Source organism: Poeciliopsis prolifica, unplaced genomic scaffold (assembly GCF_027474105.1).
Source record: "Poeciliopsis prolifica strain line A6 unplaced genomic scaffold, Auburn_PproV2 SCAFFOLD006, whole genome shotgun sequence".
NCBI lineage: Eukaryota > Metazoa > Chordata > Actinopteri > Cyprinodontiformes > Poeciliidae > Poeciliopsis > Poeciliopsis prolifica.
Window position 1 is genome coordinate 16,818,148 of NW_026562381.1, and position 27,144 is coordinate 16,845,291.

Genomic DNA, 27,144 nt, shown 5'->3' on the forward strand with positions numbered 1-27,144 from the left:
CTTACCTCGATCGCTGTCATACAGATAGGCGAACTTGTCCCACTTGTAGTACTCGATCAGGCTGAGGAGGGGCCCCTTGATATCAGGCCGCATCTGGATGACGAACTGCTGGTTTCCGTCCAGAGGGAAGCTGGGCGTTATGAAGGACACATGTAGCGTGCCACAAAACGACGTGATGGTGTTGACAGACTTCTTATCATAAAATCCAAAGATGGCGTAGACACCTCTTGAGAACTGTGAACAAACTGAAAAAAGCAAAATCACGTTAAGACATCATTTTTTTGTGAATTTTTAAGCAAACTGATCAATTTAATTCCTGCTGTAACTCAAAGTGATTTACATGGATACTTTTTAACCTTTTTTGTTTCACAAAACCAAAATCATCTGACTCAAGATTTCTTTTAACAGTAATCTAGTTAATTCTAACCTTTTCACCACTAAATGTGCAAAGTAATTGTGCCAAAGTCTGTTAAATATAGTCTTTAGCACATCTCTGAAGACAAAGAAACTGTGCTCTCTTTTTTGTAAGGACTTTTAATGCACCAACCCAATATTTATTCTGTCTTGCTTTATCATGTCATTGTTACCAGACTGTCATTCTGGTGACCTACCAAAATCAACTCGGGGATAAAAGCCACAGTACAACGTTTCTGGCCACTGGTATTTATCATGCAAAGACAATAAATATCTCATGTAAACTCATGTCAAGAATAAACTGCTCTTCTGAGTAATCCAGAGACTGCTGTTTCTTCAACACTGCACTCTGCTCAGTAAATTGGTATGCTGCCTGTAAATGTATATTGATCAAATCTGGAATAAGTTAGTGTTATTGATGTAGACATGTGTCTTGCTGGGTAATCAATCTAATGAGCAATTTCCTCTAACAATGGTCCAGAGAAGTTTTCAAATTTCTTGTCAAGAGTGAATTTTTTAAGAAACTGGAAGTCATCTCTTAGTTCAGGTAAAGCAATAATGAGCTGTGGTAAACAGACTGAGATTCTTCCAGAGTTAAAAGCAGGTATAGAAAATAGATGGATGTCTCCTGGCATTATTGTAAAGTATTTTTCTCAGATTGTCTTTAGTCAAGCAGTTCTATTCTTACCTTTTGGGCTGAATGTAGTAGCAGCTGATTAAATTTTATTTCTGGTTTTTAAGGTGACAATCCTGCAGTAAGATCTAACTTTGTTCAAGCTCAACTGATTTGGTTGAGTTTACTCCAAACTAAAACAAAAATGTTTTACTAGTTACTAGAATGTGCTAAAAGATGGTGTTGCCATGCCGTTGCTGTCCATCGATATTACCAGAACTTTCTCTGATGATACTTTTGCTGGTTTGCTTCCTGGCTTTGCCCAGGATTAAAACTCTCTAAGCTCATGCTTAGAGACTGGATATCCCCACGACTATGCTGTAGCTTATGCCAGAACAAACTCTGACAACATTTCATTTTATTGACCAAATATCGTATTTCACATTCATAATCAATGTGTGCATGCAGCAAGGGTTCTGGTGGTCTTTCTAGGTCTGACTGAGTCTGAAGCAAAATGTCAAAGACTTCTATGTATGATTTGTCAATGACAAATTCAAAAACTTTTAATTAAAGAAGAAAAGCTAAGCACAAACAGCAAATCATGAAAATAGTGAAGACTGCAGAATGCCATTAAGCTTCTGTTACATCTGACAGAAGCTTGTAAGACAATGATGACATTAATGCATTAATTTTCTTTTCACTGAAACTCAATATTCATTCTTAGAAATCTCACTCCAAACAGAGAACAAATAAGAGAGTGGCTAACTCTCTGTTTCTCCTGCTGAAGAGGTCACCCTAATTAGGCACAAAGAGAAAACTGCTGAAAAAAGACCATTCTTTCACTCTCCTGGGTCTGTTAATTGCAACAAAGAGGCTGTTTTTCAGTCTCTACTTTAAAGATTAAAACAATCCAACTGTTTAGGGAAAATGTGGAAAGAAGATAAATTAATTTGTAATCCCCCAAAAATACAAATGCAGTATTGCAGTTTATTTAATTTTTTCATGCATTTTTTTTTAAAGCAAGCCTGGAATTATGTAAATTCACATAAAATATCAAATATGTTTCATATTTATTTTATGTTTTTAAAATCTATCTCCCGGTGTCATCTAAAACAAAGCAAATAGCTGCAACAAAATAACCACTTTATGTATGCAATGAAGTACGATTATATGCTGCTGACCAAATTCAGTGGCACCCCTAGTAAAGAGTACTAAGATCTTTATAAGGTCAAACATTTATCTTCTTTTTATTTTTGATTGCAATACATTAAATTTTTGCTGAAGAACGACAGCAAAAAGTGAAATTCTGGGGTCAAAAGGTCAACAATAGCAGTCATTAGATGAGACCTTTACATTAGACCAATACTTGACAAAAGCTTTTTCTGTCCTCCTGTCGAATGAGAAGTGTGCTACAGTCTACTGGGACTTGGACTAGGACAGTGTTACTGTGCATCAGCATGGAATAAAATTCTGGAGAAGTTAACCAGTAAAAGTGAAATAACTGGATATATCAAGTAATTTAATGATTAGTGATTACTAAAAAGATAATGATCTTTTTGTAAGACAATGATGACATTAATGCATTAATTTTCTTGCCAGCCACAAAGTATACATTTTTTTCCATGGCCTTCCAATCCTAACCCAAGTATTGTAGAGAAGTTGTAGAATGAAGTCCAAGAGATTGCATAAACCAGAATGTTCACAGACCTTTTTGTCTGTCCTACAAGTCAAAAACTATACATGAAAACGATAGGATTATTCTGAAATACTACCTTCAGAATAGTGTTGCTACAATAAAAACTACAATAAAAACTTAAATTATTTTAATAACTTATTTATGCATCTTTATGAGGAGTGTCAACAACTAGGGCTGGAAATCTTTGAGAGTTTGACATCTTTGTGATCAAGCCAAAATCTATATGCTGACCCTGAGTCGATGCAGAGCTACAGTGAACAAATAAAGCCACGTTTTATTTGTTTGCCTTGATTTGTCTGAATATTTGTCTGACCACCTAATCATTGGGTCATTTATTTTATTAAACTATAGTGGGGTCAGCAATAAACCCAAAGTCTATGGTCATCACAAAGATGTAATGAACTCATTACACTGAGCTTTCTAAATCTGTTGCAGCAGTGACTCCTGCACCGAGTATCACCACCCAAGGAGAGGGTGTACCCTGCTAAATATATTTAGCTGTCCCAATTAGATGACCTCATTTTCACCATTATTGCTCCGCTGCTTTTCCACTGTTTACATGGGGGCTCCATTACTGATCAAAGATTAAACCTGCACCAATTAGCGGTTAATAAAACCAGCTTGTGTTAAATATCAGCAAGAATGAAAGACACTTAACTGCAAAGTCAGCTGATATTTGCTCCCGGCTGACATCCCAAACTTTATATGAGAGAATGAACAACTGCTCAGTGCCAAACTAGATGTAGAGCTTTAAACTTTTGCTGCGTGTTTTCATTATTTTTTGGAAAACAAACATTTACACTTGTCTTTCTACTGAAATACAAGGCAAAAGATGTGGTTCAAGTATCATATTTTTGTTTATTTTTATGGAATGCCTAGCTAATACAGAAGGAAATCGGAAGCCCAGTACATCAGTAAAACAATGAATCAGTGTGCAACACAAACTTGCATTCACACTCTCCACATGTCTCTGTGGTGATGATCATCAGCAGTCCAGTCACAGCTAGCAGAACGTGACTGTTACATATCTCATCCTCCCCAGCAGCAGCGTTCTCACCAAGAGGAAACGCCTCGAGACTTTGGGGCGTTTTATGTAAAACTGATCTGTCACTAGTCGGTGCGGCAGCTTAAAGCCACCAGCCTTTCTGTCATGCTATAGCCTGAGCAGATTTGTCACAACTATAATTGTTGAACAAGCAAATTTTAACCTTGAAAATCTAAAGGAAAGGATTGCTTCAAAAACAAAGTTGAGCAGTCCTGCCACCTCAATGTAAAAGCTGGATTTCATGAGTAAAAACTGTTTTTTTTTTTTTTTTTAATATTTTAACCAGATTTTTTTCAGCAATGCAATTGTTCATGTAGTTTTTTTTTTTTTTTTTTTTTGCAGTATTAAAGCTGCTTGGTCAAGATCAGATTTCTTGGTCATTCAGAGTCACTGGCCTCTAAGTAGGACATGAAAGTTTTTCCTCAGCTGGGAGATCGAAGTCAATGAAAGTAAAGATGGAGCTTAAATATGGGACAAAATAAAGGAAGAAAACTGGGGGCTCGAGTTCATCTTCCCTAAACATGAAGCTAGAGTCACAGTGAGATAGTTTAGAAACAAAAAATACTTAAAACATTTGATCCCAGTCATCTAGTTCAAAAGTAAAGCCGAGGAAATGTGTGTAAACTTCTGATTAGCAAATTGATCACTTCCATATTTCTTCTTTCATTGTTGTGGTAATTAGCAAATAGAAATTATGTTTGTAGTTCTAACAGACCTGAATCAAGAGAAAGTTGGTCTGATTAGCTTCATTAAGAAAAAAAGGTCCATGTGTTTTTTTTGTTTATGTAAACTTTCACTTTTAACTGCATATGCAGTTTATATGATTTATCGACTGCGTTTTGTCTCAAGCTAACTCTGCAGCATGATGTGGTCTCGTTCTGTCTGGGGACTGCTGCAAACGTCTATTTTAGTAACGTTCTTTCTGCACACTGAGGAAACTGTTCACCTGTGTCACATAACTGCATATGTTGAGGCTTGGAAATGTCACTTTTTCTGAAAACTAGAATGAGCGGACTGCATTTTAACTTGTTTCTGTTATCGTTATTGATTTCCTTTTTGCACCTTTAAATGTCACAGTCGAAAGTACTTCTTGAATGTGGACCAACGGCATTTTTTTTTAACTATGTAGACTAATGCCATGATTATGAAATGCAGGCATTTATGTCTGAAGCACATGCAGCAAAGCATTGGAGCAACAGCCCGGTCATGCATCTGAATGGCTGACTGGACTGTGAAAGGTTTTTTTTTGTGCACCCTTGAGCAGTTCTTCCGGCTGTTCGTTTACAGCGGCCCAGTTTTTATCACCTTCTGAGCTTCACTTCTCTCATTTCTCATTCCACTTTCCTCCGAGTCTTTCTCTCCTCTCTTCCCCCCTCTGGTTTTATTCACTGACCTGTATCCAGGAGGCTTCTCTATAGTGGAGGATTTAAATGCTACCAAAACAGAGTTTGCTGAATGCACATGCATTCAAAACCTCAGTATTAACATTTTAGATTCAGCTTCAATCTTCTAAATGTGATTTTTGTGTTTAAACTTTTCCATAAGGTATGCCTTCACAAGGATTTAGATGAACCTGGAAGCTGAGCCTCAGAAAAGCTACTTGCTCATTGATGGAAGAAAAATTAACTTTCAGAGCAGAAACTCCCAACCATCATGAAACAAATTCAGATTTTTTTTTAAATAATAAAACTTCTAATGTTAGGTTGAATCTATATAAGAGACAACATGGAGTTTGTATTCTCTTTTTTTTTACTTTTACTTTTAGAGCCCTGAGTGGTCAGGTAGGTCCCTGCTTAATATCTCTGACCTTCCAGAGTGCTGCACCTTTTCTCACAGTTTGAGGTCTTCCAGTCGAAGGCTGTTAAAGCTTCTGCAAACACATTTCACCACCGGGGAGGTCAGAGCTGTGGCCTGGCAAGAAACAAGGAGGCAAAAATAACTTGCCTTCATGTTGCTGCTGTCTTGATCATTTTAGGAAGTTGAAGATTACTTTATTCAAAAAAATATACAAATTTATTTGCAAAATACCTTTGGTGTGATTTTAAACAATGTAAACAAACAAACAAAAAAAAACAAAAGAAAACAAAACAAAAAAAAAAACAGACAGTATATTCTCAGTATAATGGCAACATATTGTTTTTGGACCAGTCCAATCATTTAACATCATCATTACTTTATTGATACTAATTTTAAGAAAAATTAAACTATCTTTAAATTACTGGATATATGAACAGGGTGAGTATATAATAAACTGGAATATTGGTGAATAATTGTATTAATATTTATTTCTCCGATTGTAATTTTTGGGGAGTAAAATTTGAAGTCTTGATGTGCTCAACTGTAAAGCATTTTTACCAGTGAGGTTTAATCCTTAAAGCCACTGAAACAATTAAGATTGGATAAAACAAGGACAGATTTAAACTAAATTGCAGAAAGTAATACACCAAATACATATTTGGATTTCTTATGGTAGCTATTTCAGATGACTTGTGTTTTTCTGGATAATCTAGTTTCCTCTCTTGGTACAAAAGCATGAATGTGGGTTTATTTAATGGACTTGACCCTGAGAGTAGTTGTGTGCATGGTTGATATTGGTTTTATGCTTCGTCTTAGCTGAGAAATGTCCCTGCAACCTGAAAACATCATTTCAAATTCCAAACAAGTTCACTAAAACTAGAAGTTCTCTATTCACTGCAAATGATATAGTTTATATTTTTCATCCATTTTAAGCTCAAGCAGTTGAATCAGCTATTCTTAATGACAGTCTTGCATGACTTGATCAGTCTTTCAGAAGAATAAAAACATCAAACATTTCTTTGTGAAAAGCATTCTTGGATTCTCAGATGCTGCACCTTAGTAAGGATATCTGAAAGACTACAACAAACAAATGCTCTGTGCTCTGCTGGCGAACCAATCTGTCCCACTAAGCTCATTGCAGATTTCTTTGACCAGATTGATCCTGCAAAACAAGCCCATTCATCACATACGGCAGCTTTGTTCCCATTTCATCTTCTTCCTGTTATAAAGCATATCATGTATCCACTGACCTTTAGTGGAAATACCAGCGCAGACTTTGGATCTGCTGTTCTGTGTTCTAATGATCTTGGAAACTGGCAGAAACAAAATGAGGGCCATCGATGGAGACACAGCTTTAATCAGGACCTGAAGGAACGGCTTCCACAGCAACCAGCTACGCAGTGTTTGTTGAAGATAAGCAGGAACAAGCTCACAGGAAAGCAAATAGACATAAAAACATGTGATTGTGCGTCTGCTATCACTAACTCCAGCAATAACAAAAGCTTCTTACTGATTTCTTATCCATTTTCAATTTCTATTTAGCAGTTTTAGTAAACAAGACAATGAAATTAATATTCATTTCTTGGCCACTTCTTTACGTACACCTTGTGTATTCACCTAATCTCTTGGACCTTCTTTTTGTGAAAAGGTCAACAAATTTTGCTGCACATTTATCACCTGTATATCAATATTGATATTGATGTGCATTCCATACCTGGTCTTCTATCTTGAGATATATTAACTATGGAGGCAGGAGTTTGTGAGCTATTCAAGGAACCAATTTATTTTAAATTCACTAGTATCTGACTCGAAAGCCTTCAAAGAGATGTCCAATTAGCTGCTTGAGTGCTTTATCCAAGAAGATCTGGGCATTCTTGCATGTAATCTAAAAATTTCCATTTAAAACAATGTATTACCTCATGTTATTTTGTGGTAATACCATAACTGAGTCTAATGGCAGAGACAGAGACATCATATTTGCACATTTATGAAATTGAAATGAGATGCAAATAATTTTCATTTTGCAGTGAAAAGTTTACCGAGTGAAATAGTGGAGCTCCGGAGAATTGCCTCATTTTTTTATCTAGTGCTCCCCTGAGCTGCTTAGAGAACACTCCTGACATCGTGTCTTTTCCAGAGCCTACACACTTTGAAACAGTGCCAGCACCGCGTCCCACTCGCAGAAGAAGATTTATACAACATTCCATCGTCAAGCGGAAGCCAGCTTAAGTTGTGACCTTCTGGAGGCCTCAGCTTTCAGCAGCAAAGAGAGCATTAAAAAGTAAAAGTGGGGCTGCAGCTGCAGTTCTTTCATGGCATTTGATGTCTTCCTCACTTTGGGAGACTTTTATGTAAATTTGACTGCTTTTGACCGAATAAAACACAGATCACTGCTTCACGGTGCAGTCAGAACACAAAGGGGAACCTGGAATGGTGAGAAGACACTTAAACATTACTAATATTGGTAAAAAAAAAAAAAAAAAAGATGCATCATGGTTATGTAAATTCTGTCAGTCATGATTTATTATGGGTATAATTATTATGGCATGGATTCCCCTAAGAGATTTAAAGATACCAGTTTGCCAGATATAAAATATTTATGGATTTCTGATTCCAGGTTAACCTGTGACCCTGAATAGGGATAGTAAATAGATGAACGTATTCCAGATCATTTTTTAATCACGTCTATGTATTCAAGAAAATGAAAGTTGAAGAAGCTCGCAATAGCATTTGAAAATGAGCTGCACAAACTGATTGCTGCAGCTTTAATGTCCAAATGCTGCAGAATGACTCTACCTTATCATGTGAAAGTATCAGCTGATCGAGAGTAAAACTGAGATCTATCTAGAATGATTCCTAATAATGTGTGAATAGATCAATAATCATTATTCAAAAAGAAAAACAAATGCAGTTAGCAATAAATCTGTTTACTCTTGAACAGAACTATTATCATAGGCGTCATTATAACATTAATAAAATTGCATTGTTTATGAATTTTAATAGTGGACTTGCTTAACCTGGAAAGAGGCTTAGTTTGTTCTTCATCTGCCTATAAGAGAAAAAAGTAATTTTTTGTCCCTTTGCATCAATTTTATTGTTCAAAACATAGTTTAACATATATCCTAAAATTAACAAGTGAACTGTTAAATTAAGTTAAGTATTTTAAAGTTAAAAACAAATGTGGAAATGTCATTTTTTAAGAGACAAAAATTTGGGATAAGGATCTGATTATATTTTGTTCATCTGATATGAGTTAATGCATCTGACAAGCCAACTTTTCTCGCTGTACTTCCTGCTGTTCTGTCACTGCGGGGCGACTGGAGCTGCCAACAGATGTGGGAGACATGTACTTTTTGCTGCTGAAAAGACTATACCTGTCAAATTAAACTACCTTAAAGCTATATTATCTAGACTCAGGCTCTATCTGTAACCACTGACTATCTTTGACCCACTCTCATTAACTTCCACTAAGTTAAAATGGGAGCTGACAGCCAGCAGGAGTCTGAAGCTGTCGCTTGCCTGCTGTAACTTGTCACTCTCTGCAGCCCTACCAGCTCAGTGTGTATTGGGCTGAATATTTCCATCCTGTTTGTGTGAAGTAAGCATCTGTTTCTTTCTCCCAGTCCAATACACAGCGATTCCTCCTGCCAGGGGACATGGGTGCTGACCTGGCTATTGTTGACGCAGCTGTTGGCGGAAACCATATCTCTCTTTGCCTTGTCATGTTTCTGTTTTATTTGCTTTCTTATCAGCCTCTAATTGTCAATGTCATTGTGGATTTAATGATTTTATCCTTGCCATATTACATTCCTGCATGCTGCTAGTTCCAGCTTCTGGTTTTTATTCTGTATTTTTCTTTAGGGGTTTGATCTTCCCATGGCGCCACAGATTTCTTGTTTAGCAACCAATTTATTTACTTGAAATCAGTTTTTGCATTCCAGCTTGATGCTTCTGGCTCCATAAAAGGAGCTGCAGCTCCCAGAGGCTGTAAGCCAACATATAAAGAAATCACCTACATACAGAAGAAAAATCAGCAAATGGAAAAGTCACTGATCGAATATTATCTATGAACACTATGTGCCCAGGTTTGATGGCCATAACTGCCAAAAGTGGTTCAGCATTGTATTTGTGAAATGAAAACGTGTCGTACTGCCTCCACATGAGCACGTCTTGGTCTTTTATCGCACTAGGACACTGTGTGCCTGTCATAAAGACTCCTTATAAAAGGCTCAAGGTGAGTCTCATTTTATCAAGGTTCATCCATTGGAAATTTCCAATTCACACAGGTGTCTGTCTGGCAGCAAGATGCCATTTAGATACCCTACACTTCCAACCGGGTCTTAGAAATTAGGAGAGACGGGCCATTTGTTAATCACTGCAGAAATACAACAATTTTTAAATTGCAGTTTAATAAGGAAGTGTACAAAGTGTCATAAGAGTTTCTAAAATAGGACTGTAAATGTTTTTTTTGTTTGTTTTGTTTTATAATCTACACCCAGCCACAAACATACATTGAGTTCTACTAATTTTGGTAATGTGTTCTTTAATAAGCTGCAAAGAAAACACACCTATCTGTGAGCAAGGCTGTGGCAGGATTCTGGTTGCATCACTCAGTGGGGCATAATCAGTGGAGCTTATATAAGGATGATGTTTTCTTAACCAAGCTTTTAAGCAAAGTCTATAAATTTTCAAAGCAGTTGGGTTCAGCATCACACCAAATGTTAATGTGAGCCTTCTTCATCTATTCCAATACCAACTATGATGTGTGTTTCGGGTCATTGTCCTTCGAGAGAATCAGTTGTGTAAAAGTCTTTAGTGTCTGACCAAATAAAACTTCTTAGAAATATCCTGGAAACAGTTAAGGTCCAGCCTATAATAAACTGAAATGTCTTTCTTCTCTCCTTTCTTTCTTTAAAGTTAAAACCTTCAAAGCATCTGAAATTTATATCTGTCTACATGGAAAGTCAATTATCTTATGGAGAAATATTGGAAGGTCAAAATTTGCAGATATTGCGATGTTTCACAACAGCAATGTAAAAATAGTTTGAAGGAATCAAGGTAAAGTTTTCAGACCTATGTACACTGCACACACTGTCAAGCACAATGGTGACAGCATTATGGTGATTGTCTTACTTAATGTCAGTCAAACAGGGGAAACAATGGGTGTCCTAATGGTGTCAATGACACTAAAAATGAAACATCAACTTTGATTAGAACAGAGGTCAAATATCAGGGAAGAAATGTCTTCTGATGGAGACAAACTGCAGACACTGGCAGTGGTGAATGAACTTGTATGCATACCTTTAACTAGGAGTAGATTAGAGGAAACTCCACAGAAAATAAAATACCCATAAAGTATATTATAAATTACAGAGTATTATATTAATTTTGAAAGACCAAAATCTGATGAGGGTGTTTTAGTCACAGAAAGATTCAACAAAACAGAGAAAATGTAAAAGAACCAGAGAGAAGACATCTTGGTATAAAAACATAAATATGCACTTTTCATTAAAAAAACAAAAATCTGTGCTCTGAAAGGCTCCTAATCTTCTTTCCTCAGTTGAATTCATGTCTGTCTGAGAATTTCATCAAAGAAACCACCTCCAGTCCCTGACTTTACAGGGCACCAGGAAAAACACATGAGCTTCGCTGAATGAAGACAAACACCCTCGCAGATCAATGCAGCAGAGCATCAGTGCTGGAGCATGTCTAGAAAAGCCTCCTGTTCACCTATAAACTCCCATCAAACATCTTCTGCCGACAGAAGCATGCACACACGTTTAATATTAATCAACTATATTGTAAGAAAGTAAAAAGATAATGACATACTGCTGTTTCTAATTTGCGGGATTTGTGCAAGCATAAATATATAATGTATGCAAACAGAAAAACAAAAAATCAGTTTCTGTAAAAGCCCAATTTAAAGTAATAAGACAGAGAAAATGTCCAACTAGGACTGTGTACATTGGTGTCAAGTTCTGAAACACATTCTGCATGTTTGTGGAAAAGCTAAGTGACATGACAAAAGCATCCAGGATGTGTTGGCTACAGTCCAGATGAAACCTTTTGTTTAAACAAAGACCATCAGGGAAAGAAGGTTGTTACAAAAGAACAATGCAGCCGTCTACCAAACAGACACGAGGCTAACAGAATCGCTGACATCACAACGAAGAGCTGCAAATGGATCAAAGCTTTAAATGAGCTGCTGAAATTAGGATCTGTAGAAAAAGTGTCAACCAGAGGGGAAATCTACCCATCACCATTCTATTCAAGTGTCTAGTATGTTTGGAGGAAAGACGTATGCAATTCTTTGAAGAAAGGGTTTAAAGCTAATACAAGTCAAACCTGTGGAGAATCAGATAGAGGAGGAACTGTTCACCTTACTCTAAAAATAAGAACAGTTGATATTTACAACGCTAATTAGTGCCACATGTTAATGTTTTCCAACATAGACTACCACCCTCTAAAGACATGTAAAGTACCTGCTTTAACATTTCAAAATACCTAAATTATTCAAATATGCATTAAAAGTGGAAACCATTTTGGCCCAAAAAAGAAGCCAACATCTTCAGTTTTCCTTCCTTGGAAAGGCCAGTTAATATCATGACAAGTGGGATTGAGTCAAGGTATTTTTGAGCTTCCCAAGCTGCATTTCTTAGATGTGATCAATAAAAAAATATCTGCAAACAGGCTAATTGCATTATTCAGAAACAATTGTGAATAGCTGGAAATCAATTAGACATCTATGTTAGTTAGAACGTCATAAAAATTTGAATGAATTACACACAGAATTCAAACTTTCAACCATTCTTTTCTTACACTTATGTCTTATGTCTTGCAGTTAATAAAAAAATAAAGTCCAATTTCTCATTTATCTGAAATAATGTCTATAAAAACAGTGTGCAGAGAGCAGCACAAAGTGATGCACAAGCAGGAGAGCTAACATCCAAATTCAGAGGTGCAGACCTCAGGTGAAGATGGCTTTTTTTTGTTTGTTTGTTTGTTTTCTGGGCATCACGTTGCAAAATTTCAAATTTCCCTTACAAGGAAATATACCACAACACCTAAATGCCTTATCTTATCACTGTGTTTGCCATCATGAATCATACATTTAAAATCCCTCTTTTCTAGTTTTAGATGTAGTTTGTATAAACTAGAAGTGTTAAAACTACTACTTCCACTAAATCAAATACAACATATCTTCCCAAACAGCAAAGGCATTTTCATACTGAGAAAATGTAGATATAAACTTAGACCTCTGCATCTTCCTGTATCTGTAGCTGGAACCTTTGAAGGACACAGTGATAAAGGCTCAGTTGGGGGGCTGTATTCAAGGCAAGCCAAGATCCGCAGAGGCTTTTTAGCCTCTTTTTATTTTTTTGACCAGCCAGCTGCTGGGCCCATTTACCATTTCAACACTCTCTGTGAAATGGCGGAGATGCTCTTAATTAGGTGTGAACAATAAATTGGCTTTAACCAATTCCCAGTAGCACATATAAGGAAGGTTCCTCCGTTTGATCATTTGGCCAGGTCCCTGAAATCATGCGCGTTCATGAAATGCTATGTGCATTCAAATGTATGAAATTGCAGTGTGACATGATTCAGCCATGACAAACAGAAACTTTGAAGTGTTAAATGGGTAGCTGGCTGTCAAAGACGTCTTCGCCCTCACTTGGCCTCAGTAAAAGTGAATATCAGGAATGAAGGCATTGAGACTTGCTGTTGCTGCACATTGACTCCTAGTTTTTATGGCAAACAAATGCAAAAGCAAACATGTGCACCGTAAAGTCCTTCTGTTTCTTCAGGATGACAGGAGTAGAGAGAACATAGAATTGGGAAAGGGATCTATACTGAGTCAAAGATTAAAATCTGTTGGCTTACTGATTAGTGTTTGCAATTGATTGTTTATGATCTTTAACAAAACTTATAATGAAATATTTTCTACATTTTAGGTTGAACAAGTGATGCTCCAAAAATATGAAATCAGAATGAAATATTTTTGTCAGAGACTTTGGATTTGTGTTTTCAGCTTCAGTTTTCACTCATTCAATAGCGACTGCTTTTGGATCTCTTGTTTTTTTCAACCTGGGCTAGAATTTGTTACAAATCTGCTAATAAAATTAAATGTTGGTGAAGTTTTATTCAATGTTTCTTTTTCAGGTATTTTTTGACATGATAATTCTGTACTGCTTTATGTTGGCCTGTTGCAAAATGGCCAATAAATACTTTGTAATTTGATGTCATAATGTGACAAAATAAGAAGTTCCATGGGATTTAAAAAGAAATCCAAAACACTGCACAATTACAAGGTAGACCTGAAAAACTCTAATTAACAGGAATTATTCAGGCAGGCAAAAGGAAGCTTTGGATAGTAAGAAAAGAGAGTAAGAAATTACTGATTTTTCTTTTAAACTGTGCAGCTTGAAACACCTCATCACACCTCACCCCTTAAAAATGGATTTAGGTGATCATCCAGCTTCAACAATAGAAGAATTACACAAGAACCTGCAAAGAATTGTTTTCACGCTTTGCTGCTTTACTATCAATTTGTACAGTTTTACAAAAGAAACTTTTAGCAATTTCCCATGCTCCCAATATTTAATGTCAAAAATATCCTGCTGCAATTGTTTCACATCAGTTGTCCAATAAGACAAAGAAAGGAAGGAAAATTTCAAAATAAGAGTTCTGGTATCTGCTTAGGTTATTAAAAAATTTGATTCTTCCCACTTTAAGAGAAACGTTTTCAAATTGTGACTGCATGCCAGAGAGTGAGAGATTTACTAAGTGTTCAGGCCTTATGTTCTCCTACTTTTTATTGAAGAGGATCCATTTGAAAAGTTCAGGAAGTAATTTCATTTTGTGGACTTTTAATTTAAATAATAACAGAAGGAGAATAGATGAAAACCTTTTTACAACTTTCCATAATAAAGTTCTCAGTTTCAAATTCCTACCACCATTCAGAAACTACATCATATCCAAATCGTCTCAAACTGATTAAGCTTATTTAAAAATGTAAGCTGAAAACATTATTAATTAGAAAAAAAAAAAACATGAATAAAACTGGTTAAACTAATGTTCTGTGTCCTGTCCTCAACATTACACACAGCATACTTACTAAATTAAACAAGAAAACATTCAATCTTGTTAAGAAATATGAATAAATAAACTAACACTGGAGCAACATAGAGGAGTGGTATAAGCTTTTATATTTGAACAAGTTTTAAAAAGTGTGATTTGCATTTGCATCCCCTGCCAATAAGTCAGTCCTTTATGGAAGCTCAGTCAGGATTTACACTTTTGGCCAATTATGGCTGCAGATCATTTCAGACATTTCTATCAGCCCGACTCATCAAGAATTTAATTTTTTTTTATTTCCCTTTTCAAATTACAATAAATTGGCTTTGGCCCTGGACTTTGACCAAACTGTTAAAAATTCTGTTATTCCTGATATTCCTTTGCCGTTTTGGATACATTTTGTATTTTGTTGTCTTGCCCCAGTCTCAGGTAGAACAGGTTTTGTTAAAGGTTTGCACTCTATTTAGTCATATCCCTGTATTCTAAGTTGAACTACCACAACTGTTTAAAAATTAGTTAATGGAAAAGTTCAAGGAAATAAGATGAAATATAAGGAAAAAAAAGTGGCTATCCTGCTCTCCCCCAACAGTGAAAAGCAGCTTTACGTTGTTGAAGTCATTTTCAGGATTAAGAGGTGGCTATAATCCAGGAAGTCTTTAGATTTATTGCTTTAGGGGCACTGCATATACATGGTCAGAAGATGAACTGTTATTGATGGAGAAATGTGTCATTCTGCCACCCACTGTCTCTGACACACTGTGTTGATGAAGTATGCTTCTGCACAGGCAAAGAGCAGCGAGAGTTTCATAAGTCTGAAAGGAACTCAGACACTTACGCAGTGAAATAAAAGACTACAGTTAATTAAAAGCTTAAATAAGTCAGCAGCTTTCAAGAAATGAACAGGTAAAAAAATCAAATGTAATACAGGCCTTATTCATAGGTACTGAAGTACTGTATTTTTTTCCATATTTTGGGTCATAGAAATTTCAGATCTAATTAATTTTAACAACAGACAAAGATAACCATGGTAAATTCAAAATGTAGATTTCAAATGAAGATTTTACATAATAAATCATCTGTGTTTAGCTGTGTTTTTTGTAAAGTTGGGTCCGGTTCCAGTCTTGTACAACAAACAGATTATTTAAGTAGAACATAAAGTAGTCTAATGGAAAGAAAAGCACCAATTTAAAGAACATCAAGCACAGATGAGAAGCAAATCAACTGGCATCTGCTGTGGATCTTCAATGAATCAGAGAAAGAGCCATTATTTTTAAATACAGAACCTTCCCAGAACTGACTGGGAATTACTCCAATAACTTAGTGGCTCGTCCAAAAGGCCAAAAACGAACCCAGAACAACATCTAAAGCACTGCACTGCTTTTTTTTTTTTTTTTAATAATAAAATATTTTCTCATAAGTGAAATAATCTGTCAGCAGAATTTTTCCTGTTCCATGAAGATTAAGGAATTATTTACTTAAAACAATCTCCTATATCTTTCTGAAAAACTACTTGTAAGTTAATTTTGTCTTATTTCAAGTGAAGAACAAAACGCCAACAAACTAGAAACTAGACCAAAACTAGTTGGTGACATTTTATGTTTTTGCACATTGGGGCATGCTGACTCAGAAAGCTTTTATCTCTAAATGTTTGAAAACTGTTTTTTTATTTTTTAAATAATTTTATAATACCGGTTATCATCGGTATTAAAATCTGTTTGGTTGAATTAATCTGAAGCATTTTGTGGCACTGTATTTGATCGTTGTTGTTCATAAGTCTATGTGTCGAGCAAATTTTATCATGAATTTTAAACACTGATATAAAGTTGTACCTTTTCTACCGTTTAATAGCTTCCTTTATCGTAGCCTGATTAATGAATGCCAAAGTACCTCTCTTCCCTGAGGTTTGAAGTGTGCCATTATGTAACAGAAAGCCTATCAGAACATGTCATTGCTTTTACAGCTTCATATTTCTCCCTTTATTCTCCCCTGAATGCAGTTTCGTGGAGCACATTTGAACAAAAGGAGAAGCGGTGGTGTTTAAGTGCTGTAATTTACAGTCCACCATGGATGGTGAGGCAGACTGCCATCTACTGGCTTTTAAAGCTTCCCCACAAACCCTCTCCCTCCATCCACACCTCCTCACCACAGCCAGTATCACCCCTCCTCTTCTCAACTCCCACTCAAAAACTCAATTAATATGAAGACAGAGTTCACTAAAAGCCACCAGATAAATCCATGGGGGACGCAAACAAAGCTTCTACTGACTGTCAGACCAGGTGACAGCCTGTAAATCAGCTCAACATCACATAATCAACATCAATCCACTCATTTCTTCCATGTCTGCATTTATAAGCAGCAGCTGCTGATGCTGAGATGAACCAGTCCTGCAGCTTGTCACCAGGGACCGCTAGTGTTTTCTAGATGGATGATTTAACCCTTAAATAAGTTCCATTGATAACAGCAGAAAGAAATTAAAGACGATATTCTGGTAAAGCAACAAAAATGAAATTCAAGACTAAAGCTATTAATGTCATTTTGATATTGAGAATGTCCTAAGTTCAATCATAAATGATAATATTATGGTTATTGTAAGAAACTTTGAAGATTTTCATCTTTTCTGTCATGAGTCATTTCCCCCCAAAAGACACTTGTTGAGGAGGGAAAAGTTGTAAAACATCCACAAAAATACCTGATGCTTCACATAAATTGTTATATATGACCTAGAAATGCATGTTAACACCATATTCTCTTATGTAATCTCCTCCCACTACTATAAACACCCAACAGTACATAATAATACATATTTCTAACTCTTAAAACCGAGACACAGAGCTGGTCGCCCCCATCAGGGAAGGCAATGCTGTCAAGTTCTTGAAACCAACAAGAAACAATCATCTGAGCATAAAACACACAACTGTGATCTGTTGGACGCACTGAGCATCTTCAAGCAGGAAGGTTTTATATGGTAATGGGATCGATTGGACCAGTGCTCGCACCAATGAGAAGCGTTTGATTTATGTTTAAGGGACTGTTCAGAGCAGCAGTCGCTTGGCAACCACCTAATGAATGTACGAAATATAGCGACCTATTTGCTGCAGCAGTTTAAAATAAATCTGTCAGGAGAACAGAGCCGATTCTTACAGAAACTCTGAGGAGAAAATGTCTTAAAGTGAAGTCACAGCTTAAATTGTGACTAGAAACCTTCGTTTGGACCAAAAGTAGGGATTCAAATCAGACTAAAAACCGTTCTGGCAATTAAGCAATGCATAGGAAATCCTTCAGTGCATCGGTTTTTAATTAATCGCTTCATATCAGCCCTCATTAGCCGTGTTAGAGCGTGTCACAGGCACCGAGAATGTCTGATCTGTTCTCCTGGGTGAACAGCGCTCCTCCTGAGCTGAGAAAAAACATGAGGGAGAACAAAATCTGCCTCAGTCACTCTTTACCTCAGATTCCTGCCCTGAAACATGATAGAAGACATTGTTAAAGTTGGGAGATGGTGTAAAAAATGTAAGGTGTCCTGTTTTTAATGATGCAAAATGAAAAGATGAATAGAGGATCAAATGTACCTAGAAAATATCCATCAGTCTTTCAAAAGACTGCAAAGAGCTTTTAAATAAAGCTGAATAGCAGAACTTTTATGATTGACATTTTTATTGTGTAGCCTCTTCTAATGAATGTGAAAGACTGAAAAAGGTATTGATGTGACGGTTACTGTGGAAACCAACTTTCCCTGGCTACTCAGCCTGTTCATCCTCAACTCCCAGCTCACAGTCTCAGCGTGTTTGCAGACAGAATATAGATAAGAAAGCATTGACAACCTTTTATTAAAATAGCAGAAATTATTTAGAATAGCTGCATTCTAAATAATTCTGAAGAATGATCATGATTGTTTTGTGGGTCTCATACTCCCACTAGATCTTAGTAAGAAATAATAAGACTAAAGATATTTTTTTACTTACAACAGTTGGTCACAGCGAAACTGTTGGCAACCTCCAGATTGTCAATATGGGGAGTCAGTCTGAATTCCGAGGTTCCAAACTGAACCATTCCTATCCGAAACGCGCTGTACTCTTGATCTGCGCCCCTTGGAAAAAGTCCCCCTGAAATCATGACAAAAAGCCTGTTACACTTCCACAAAAACAACATGACAGATCCAGCAACCAGAATTCATCATTTTATTTCATGCGAAATTATTTAACGCAATTTTCTTTTGTCTGAGTGAGTTAGCTACTCACCGATCTGAACACTGGGCGAGCCCCCAAACGCGCAGACCCATAAAACCAGAAGAATAGAAAAAAATAAATTCACTATATTCCCCATGTCTACAGTTCAGGTGTCCACATCCACCAGATGAATCTGGTCTTCCCTTGTTTCTCTTTGAAGGCGCTAGATCCAACACATATTAATAACCTTTCGCCTCGGAGAGAAGATAAGAGAAAATCTTCTGGGTTTGTGGCAGGTAAATGACACCAGTACAGGAATGGTGGCCGGCGGTGAGGTTCTGCTCTCTTTTTCCGCTCCTCCTCGTCACTCCCCTTCCACCGGCAGCTGCGCCTCTTCTGAACGCACGGAGCCGGTGCGCGTCTCCGCTCCGCGCCGCGCCACGCCACGCCGCGCCGCGCGCCGGAGATCTTCTCGGTATCACACCCACAACTGAGGAATGTTAATGAAAAGGCGGACAGACACGAACAGATCCGAAAGTCAGCCACATGGAGACCAAACCACACGACAACCTCTGAAAAAAATGGGAACGGAAGCTTCTGCTCCAGCAGTTGAGTTTTTGTTTCGCCTCTGGGTTTCAGTGAACATGAACACAGGAGACTGGTGAACATTGTTCAGTCATGACACCATAGCGTCATTAAGACAACTTAAATCAGATGTACTTGTTTTCCTCAGATAACCGGCCCCTTAGATTTCACATTAAACACTCTTAAAAATATGAAGAAATGTTTAATTTTCAAGTCTAGCAGTTGTTTTTAGAAAGCCTTTATCACAATTGCCTGTTCTGACGCGATTTCCCAGGGGATTTAATTGCAGTTATTTGCAACATACAGAGGTGTGAAAACAAAATCACAGCTGATTTTGTTTTCACTCTAAACACCACTGTATTTTGGTGTTCAGCCAATCAGTGATTTGTAGACTGACAAAAGTATTTCAAAATCTATTCTCTGGGCTACTGGGAGCCAGAATCAAATGGTAGAAGATTGACTTTGTAACTGCTTATTTGTGTCTGAAAGTGCAGGTCTGAGTCCATCATTATACCCACATTTCAGGCCTGATTACCAGTTTGATGGTTTCTCATTTAGCCCAAAAATAATAGCTTCAGTTTTTTTGTTTATATTATGACTAAAAACAGTTATGGCAGATCCATGCAAATTTAGCAAACCATGCTTAATTTGCAAAAATCATCCTTGATCTTCAAGCGGTTAACGGATGAGGTACACCCTGTGCATCATCAGTGGATTGCAGGGCAACACAGACAGACAGGACAAAACATCCATGCATGCACACACTCACACCTAAGGAGAATTTATGGAGACCAATCAACCTGACAGCCATGTTTTTGGACTGTGGGAGAAAGCTGCATGCACAGGGAGAACATGCAAACTCCAGAAAGACCCCAGGCTGAGATTCAAACCCAGGACCTTCTTTCTGTGCCATTGGGCAGCCCAGTAACTTATGTTATTTGCTATTATCTTATCTAGCAGAAGCATGTCAATATTAAATAAGAAGAATCCCAGGAATAGAGCAACATGTGATTTATTTATTTATTTATTGTCGATGCCAAAAGTTACCCACTGACACAAACAAGTTGTGTCAGTGAATGTTTGTGGTTATAGTGTGGAAACAAGCACAAACATGAACAATAAGCATGAGAGAAGCTGACAAACTGTAAACCAAGAGAAGGCAAGCACTAATCTATGTAAACTAAATTCAAATGCAGAAAAACACAGAAAAAATGTAGAGTCCCACTAAAAAAGGAACAAAGATACAGCAAGACCTTTACAGCAATAATAATCAACTATGTGTGCCAGGACTTTTGAGCAATACTGAATTCAGAAAATAAGAGGAATATGGCAAGACCTAAGAAAGTAAATAAATAAGAAAACTGACAAAATGCAAACAGAAGAAAACTAAAATCCAAACACTCCAGCATCATGACAGACCTGCTCTGGACTCAAACCAGTCTACTTCTGTACCAGAAAGTTCAACCCAGTCGCTCCAGTCATAATCCTTTGTCAACAGTGTTGAATGCTGCGCTGAACCCAAACACAACAGCATTGTGGTTCTTCCAGTCTTCATTTCTTCTCACGCCTTGAACACTGACAGTTTTCAGTCCAGTTATGTGCTCAACACAGTGCAGACTGCTCTTGTCAAAGTGGCTGTTCAGTGTTAACCTACACTGAAGCCTTATTATGGAATTAAACGCCCTGATAACTGTTTGAGCCACAGTTTGAGGCAACAAGTATTTACAACTGACAATTGCTGTGGAGAAATTTTGACCCACTGTTTTTTGCAGAATCATCTTAATTCAGCCACGTTGGAGGTTTTTCAAATAGGAGCCAACAGAAAAGCTCGAGCATCTCAAAAAGATTTTAATCTAACTTTTGACTTTGTCACCTCAAAACCTTAATTGTTTTAGTCAGAGAATACTAGACTTGCTGTCTTTCTCCATAAGCCAAGTTCACTAGAGCTTAAGACAAACCAATGGCCAAATGTCCTTTTTATGCTCGGTTTATGCTGTCAGTTACAGAAGGTCATATTAAAGTGATTTCTTCATGCTTCTGGTCTGACAGTAACCAGGCCTGAACTGGGCTAGTTAAGCTGAATTCACCCGTCCAAAAATTGTTTTAACAAGTAACAGCAAATCCTTCTTCTCATGGAAGCAGTTTGGATTGGACAGCTTTTTACTGTCTCAAGTTAAAACAATGTTTCAAAACTGCTTTTTGTATCTATTCTGACATTACTTCTGTTTTGAAAATCCAGACTCCTTTCATACAAGGAGAAAACAGCAGAAAACAGTTAACAAGGTTATTTTTTTTTTAACAGGATAAGGACCCCTCCTCACAACAAAGTTATTTTACTTTTGCACTTTTTGTAAATGATCACACAAGGAGCTCATTCTTCACTCCATTCTTTTCATCTGCACTGTACAAATAAAACCGTTTAGTTTCATAATGGAGCACAAATTATATTGAATTTATGACTTACGAGTACCTTTTAACTCGGTGACGTCACACGCTTTCAAGACTTCCGGCTTGCCAAATAAGTAGACGCTTTTTTGTTGTTGTTTTGTCTTTGTTTGTTTTGCGATTTTAGCTTCTCAGCATGACAGCGATGCGATTAGGAACAGGCCAGGGTTTGAATAGCCTTGGTTTTTATTGTAATAGTTCCTGTTAGTTAGGGATGGTGTTCGCTAACACCCGGTTTGAGTTTGGAGGGAAATTCTTCTTCTTTGCTATTATGGAAAATCGCAAGCAACTTTTATGTACACACCGTCACCTACTAGTGCACGAGTGTGTAGCAACACTACCTTACATCCATTAAATTCTATTTCTAGAGGGAAACTGCAGACGTCACAAACCGAAAAGACCTAGCTTGAATAGCGGACCAATCAGGTGAGCTCAGGGGAAAACTGGGCGGGATCAGGGGCGTGTCTGAAACAGTGACAGGATGGGAGGGGCGCAGGGAGTGAGAAAAATAGTGCAAGCAGCTCTGTGCAACAAGTGGATGGTCACATGTCCTACAGGGACAGCTATCAAATTAATCACCTCTTTAACTTTAATCTATCTCCACCTTTTGCATACAAATCCTTTTCAAATTTATATGTCTGCCTCAAAGTGCCATTATACTTCTTCTAGGTGAGGTGAAGTGTGCCTGCCAGCCATTAGAAAATGAGTGGCAATTTTGTCTTGTGGTTTTATATAATTTAACTCTCAGTGTGAACCAATAGATTCACATTAATCATTGTCTGTATTTGATCTGGAAATAAACTAATGCAGCTGGTGGAGATTAACGGCCAAACAGGAACGTTTTTGTCAGATTTCAGCACCTTGGACAGCACATTGCACAGAAAAGTGAGGCTCCTGCTGAGTGGATCACAGAAAACCTGAGGAAAGGATGAGCTTAGTGTGCAACAAAACAGTTCTGTTGTAGCCAGTTCTCATGAATATTGATTCAAAACATGTAATAAAAGTCATTTTTAGAATCTGGAAAAAATAGATCACTGCAAAATGCTAAATAAAGTTTCATAGTCTTTGCTTTTCACGTTTGTTGCATTGCACCCCCAAACTTAAATATGTTTTATTGGAATTTTATTAGATAGACCAACACAATGTAGCCTGTAGACACAATATAAAGGAACATTGATATATTTGTTTGTGGCCATGTTTACCCTGATGCTCCTAAACAAAGCCTAGTGCAACCAACTGGAAAAGTAATTTATTAAAGAGATCTTTTATTGCATGAATCATGTTGGTGTAAATGCAGTTATAGAGATATCAAATGTTTGTTACAAAACATTAAGGGAAAAAAAAACAAAGACCAAGAAATAAAGGAGACAGGTCAGGGATGAAGTCGTTGAAAAACTTGGAACAAGAATAAAATAATATCCCAACTTTTGAGTATTTTTGTAAAACGTGTCTCGTCAGTTTTCAGAAAATGTAAAAACTATGACAACTGCAACCTACAAAGCTGGTCAAAGTTGATGGAATTATGGATGAAAAATATGAGACAGCATGAATAACTTGTTAGAGGATGTAAAAGTCTCCAGACTGGATGACGTTCACCTTCCAGAAGAACAAAGAACAAATCCACCAAGACACATTGCAGTGAGTCACATGTGAGTCGCAAACCCTGTTTTTTGATTGGCAAACACAAGAATAAGGGATGTGACAAGTGATAATGTGTTTCCTTTTTATCACGTTTTTATTCCTGCAGCTGATCAATGTTATTCTCAATAGGTTTAATTTATTCTAATTGATTTTTTCACCAGAGTTCATTCAAGTCATTTTCAAAACATTAAATTCAAACAAAGAAATTCTTCACTAAGGTAGTGTCCTTTCTGGTGAGTAACAAAATATTTAAGTCCTCTAAAGTAAAAACAACAAAAACTGAGCGCCTACTGAGTTGCAGTCAATGTTTAAATTTTTTACTTTGTTGCTAAGTTGTGGGTTATACATGTTCGTCTGCCTTCTTGAAGGTGAGTTCTTGAATTTTTTATGTTTATAAATAAACATAAAACACTGACAGTAGCTTTTTGTGAACTGACAGCAGCTTTGTGGTTTTCTGGTGTGTTGGTGGAGGTCATGACCTCATGGTTTCAGTTCTGGGTTTTTCAGCAGGAATGTGGTTTCGCTATTGGCAAAACGTGCTTCTACATTTATAGATTTGATACCTCAGCCTTAAAAAATGTCTTTTGTCTGATTTAGAAATTCATTTTGTTCTGTGTCTGAAATACAAGCTTGCCATGTTCTTGATAGGATTAGTACTGCAACGGAAAAGATGTGAATCTCCAAATATTATTTCTAGTGAGACAAAACCTGCAAAACTGCTTCACTACTTTCCCAATTGTAATGCTTTTGGGGCACTTATCCCCTGAAAATGGAAGATTGTCCCACAAGTAGCAGGATACAGAGAGCCTTGATGAATACAATGACACAGGAGTAGTGGGTTAAGTAACAGGCAACCAGAAGATGTTTTCCATTGTTAGCCAGAGTGATGTTGTCACATAGTGATTGTCTTAGAATTTGAGGCACAATTCTTCATTCACTGCAAAAGTAAAGCCATGATTATTAAATAATTTTAGCAGTAAACAGCTTGATAAAGGTAACATAAATGTTTCCACATCTTGTCATTTTACTACAAACTTTAGTGTATTTTATTTGACAGAGCAACACAAGCAACACAGTATCTTCTTGACACTGATGTGGAGTGTCAAGAACGGGAAACATAGTTTTCACATGATTTTTTTTTACAAACAATAATATAAAAAGTGTTTTGTGCAAACATGCATATCCAGTCCCCTTTCAATCTGATACCCCTTAAATAAAGTTTTCTGTGTTTCTGTCTCTATCAGCTTGCGGTTATTTGGATGCTTTCCTGATTCTCTCTAACCTCTTCTATAATATTTTGTAGCTAATTAAAAAAAAAAAATGTTTGTCTCCTGTCAGCTGAACCTAAAAACTTACACTGACAACTCAGTGTCAAATTTATTTTTGTAGCACATATAAAAGTGGCATCAGCTGATCAAAGTGTTTCACTGCTATTTCCACTATCATAAATCAATACAAATACACGTGTCACTTTTCAGATTTTAATGTCATTTGTAAAAACGTTGAATGCCATTTATTACTGTGTTTTCATTTCAGTTATGCACTTTGTGTTGTTTCACATAAAGTCACAATTAGGGTGACTTTATGTCATTTGAGGTGATCAAATGTGAAGAAGTTTGAGAGAAATGAATACTTTCAGGAGCTTCTGGATAATCATGAAATTCTTATGATTTGAGTAATTTTGTTTCATTTGAAACATTTGCAAAGATCCTCATGTGCTCACAAGATCTCAAAATAAAATTTCCTTTAATCAAGCGGATTAAAGAAAATCACTATTTTCCAACAAATTGTGAATAAAACTGCAAGAGCCATAATTTCCCAGAAGCATTACAGGTTGTTGTAAAGTTTAAAATTTTTGCATTCAAATCCACATTTTATATTCAGAGGAAAATAAGTCAGGGAAATTATTCACAACATTGATGTGGGGACCTTGTCCACCATAAATGGGCCTGCAGTGAGCCCAGTAGCGTGTCCTCCCCCACGGCGCCTTCACTAATCATCGCCTTGACTGTCACGATGCTTTTCTCTGTGAGTTGGGTGGGAGCCTGGTGAGAGGCCTTGTTGGATTAGAAAGAACCTGTTTGATATAGGTTACTGCACTGTGGCACTAGCAGGGTGCTGTGGTGTGTGGGTGGAGCACACGCACACACACACACACACACACACACACACACACACACACACACAGTCATGAGTCATACCTGTAACTGATTTTTAATTCTGATGCTGCAAATGTGATCATATTGCTGCTCACCATTACTAATCACTAAATATTCATAACATAAAATAGTTTGTCCTTTTAAAATCTGAGAGGGTAAATTAAAGATAACAACTTACTCACCTCCTTAGACAGCTTGATGTTTTTTAATAACTTTCATTAATATTCAGAATCACAACAAGAAAACCTTAAAATTAGATTTGCCTTCAAGTTCTAAGTTCCGTATAGAAGAACTTGTTAAGCAGGCGTCTCATCTGCTAAATTGCCAGGAGAACATTTTCTCTCCTCATCACTGCATGATGTCGCCATAGGGGGGCACTGCAATGCAAATTCTTTGCTGTTAGCGTCTGAGTCAGACCTCAAGTGTTTAGAGCAGTCACAAATAACCACCAATTGATTTGAGTTTTGCAGATCTGCATGGCATTCACTTGTCAGTATGACGCATGACTGTAGACGCCTTTTCTCCAAAATGATTCTCGCCTTCATGTAACTTCTGTTTTGTGTCCCTGTGAGATTATTGGCCAGTCAGACAAAAATTCTCCTCGCTGTCTGTAACCATGGCAGCTGCAGAGAGAGAAACAAGTCTTGTTTTCTCATTTCAAACCAATCCATAAAAAAAAACAGATTACAGAATTGAGCTTTTTATTTTATTTTCATCACTGATCAGACTTTGACTAAATGACTTCAATATTAATAAATAAACACTTTGTGCTTGAACAGAAAGTCAGCATCTATTTTGGCTCATTAAGCTAGAAATGAATTTTATATGAGAAGCTTCACGTTGATTATCAGGAATGATTTCCTAAGCAGATTTGCAAAATAAATGATTTGGCAAATTATCAGAGGTCAAGCAGCTGTTGTACTGGAAGATATAAATAGACAAACATGCAGAACATGAAGAGAGAAATAACAAATTATTATTCCCCTTATCTGGAGAACAGCGTTCCAGGCCCTGTTAACTTGGTTATGCTTCTATCTTGACTTTCACTGATTGACATAATTTAGTCTTAGTTTTTAACTCCAGTTCATTGTGTCGATAATTTTATTTGAATTATCATTTTATGTTATTTGGCACTATTACTGTACCATTAAAATTAGTTATTGAAATTTGATGTAGATTTGACTGTTTTTTCTTTGTATTTGCATACTTTGGCCATATTCACAACAGTTAGAGAATACAACCTCCCATTAGCTGAAGCCTGTTTTAGAGCCGCCCTCTAAAACACTGATATCTGCCTATTTCAATGCCTCAAACACTAAATATACTTCAATATGTATTAAAACACTGCAGCAGGAGTTAATGGATACTTGTGTTCTTGGCATTGTTTGGTCACAGCATGTGTGTTTTTCTGATGTAAAGTACATTGTCTTCACTTACTTGTGCCAAAGTAAGGTGTTCTAAAATTATTGATTGATTAATAAATATTGAGACCCACAGCCAAGTTTCTT

General features: G+C 36.8%; 1 protein-coding gene across 4 annotated transcripts in view; it reads right to left on the reverse strand.

Annotated features, from left to right (window-relative positions):
* LOC129360303 (glutamate receptor 2-like) overlaps positions 1-19,315 on the reverse strand; it is a 43,301-nt gene extending 23,986 nt beyond the window's left edge. For 2 of the 4 annotated variants that reach the window (XM_055030432.1, XM_055030433.1), the window contains exons 1-3: positions 18,879-19,315; positions 18,603-18,743; positions 6-245 (exon numbers count right to left, since the gene is read on the reverse strand). In XM_055030432.1, coding sequence (XP_054886407.1) covers positions 6-245; positions 18,603-18,743; positions 18,879-18,963 — 466 coding nt within the window. In that variant the 5' untranslated portion in view covers positions 18,964-19,315. The remainder of the gene's footprint in view (positions 1-5; positions 246-18,602; positions 18,744-18,878) is intronic. The other 2 variants (XM_055030434.1, XM_055030431.1) reach the window with 1 other exon arrangement.
* Positions 19,316-27,144: the final 7,829 nt, after the last annotated feature.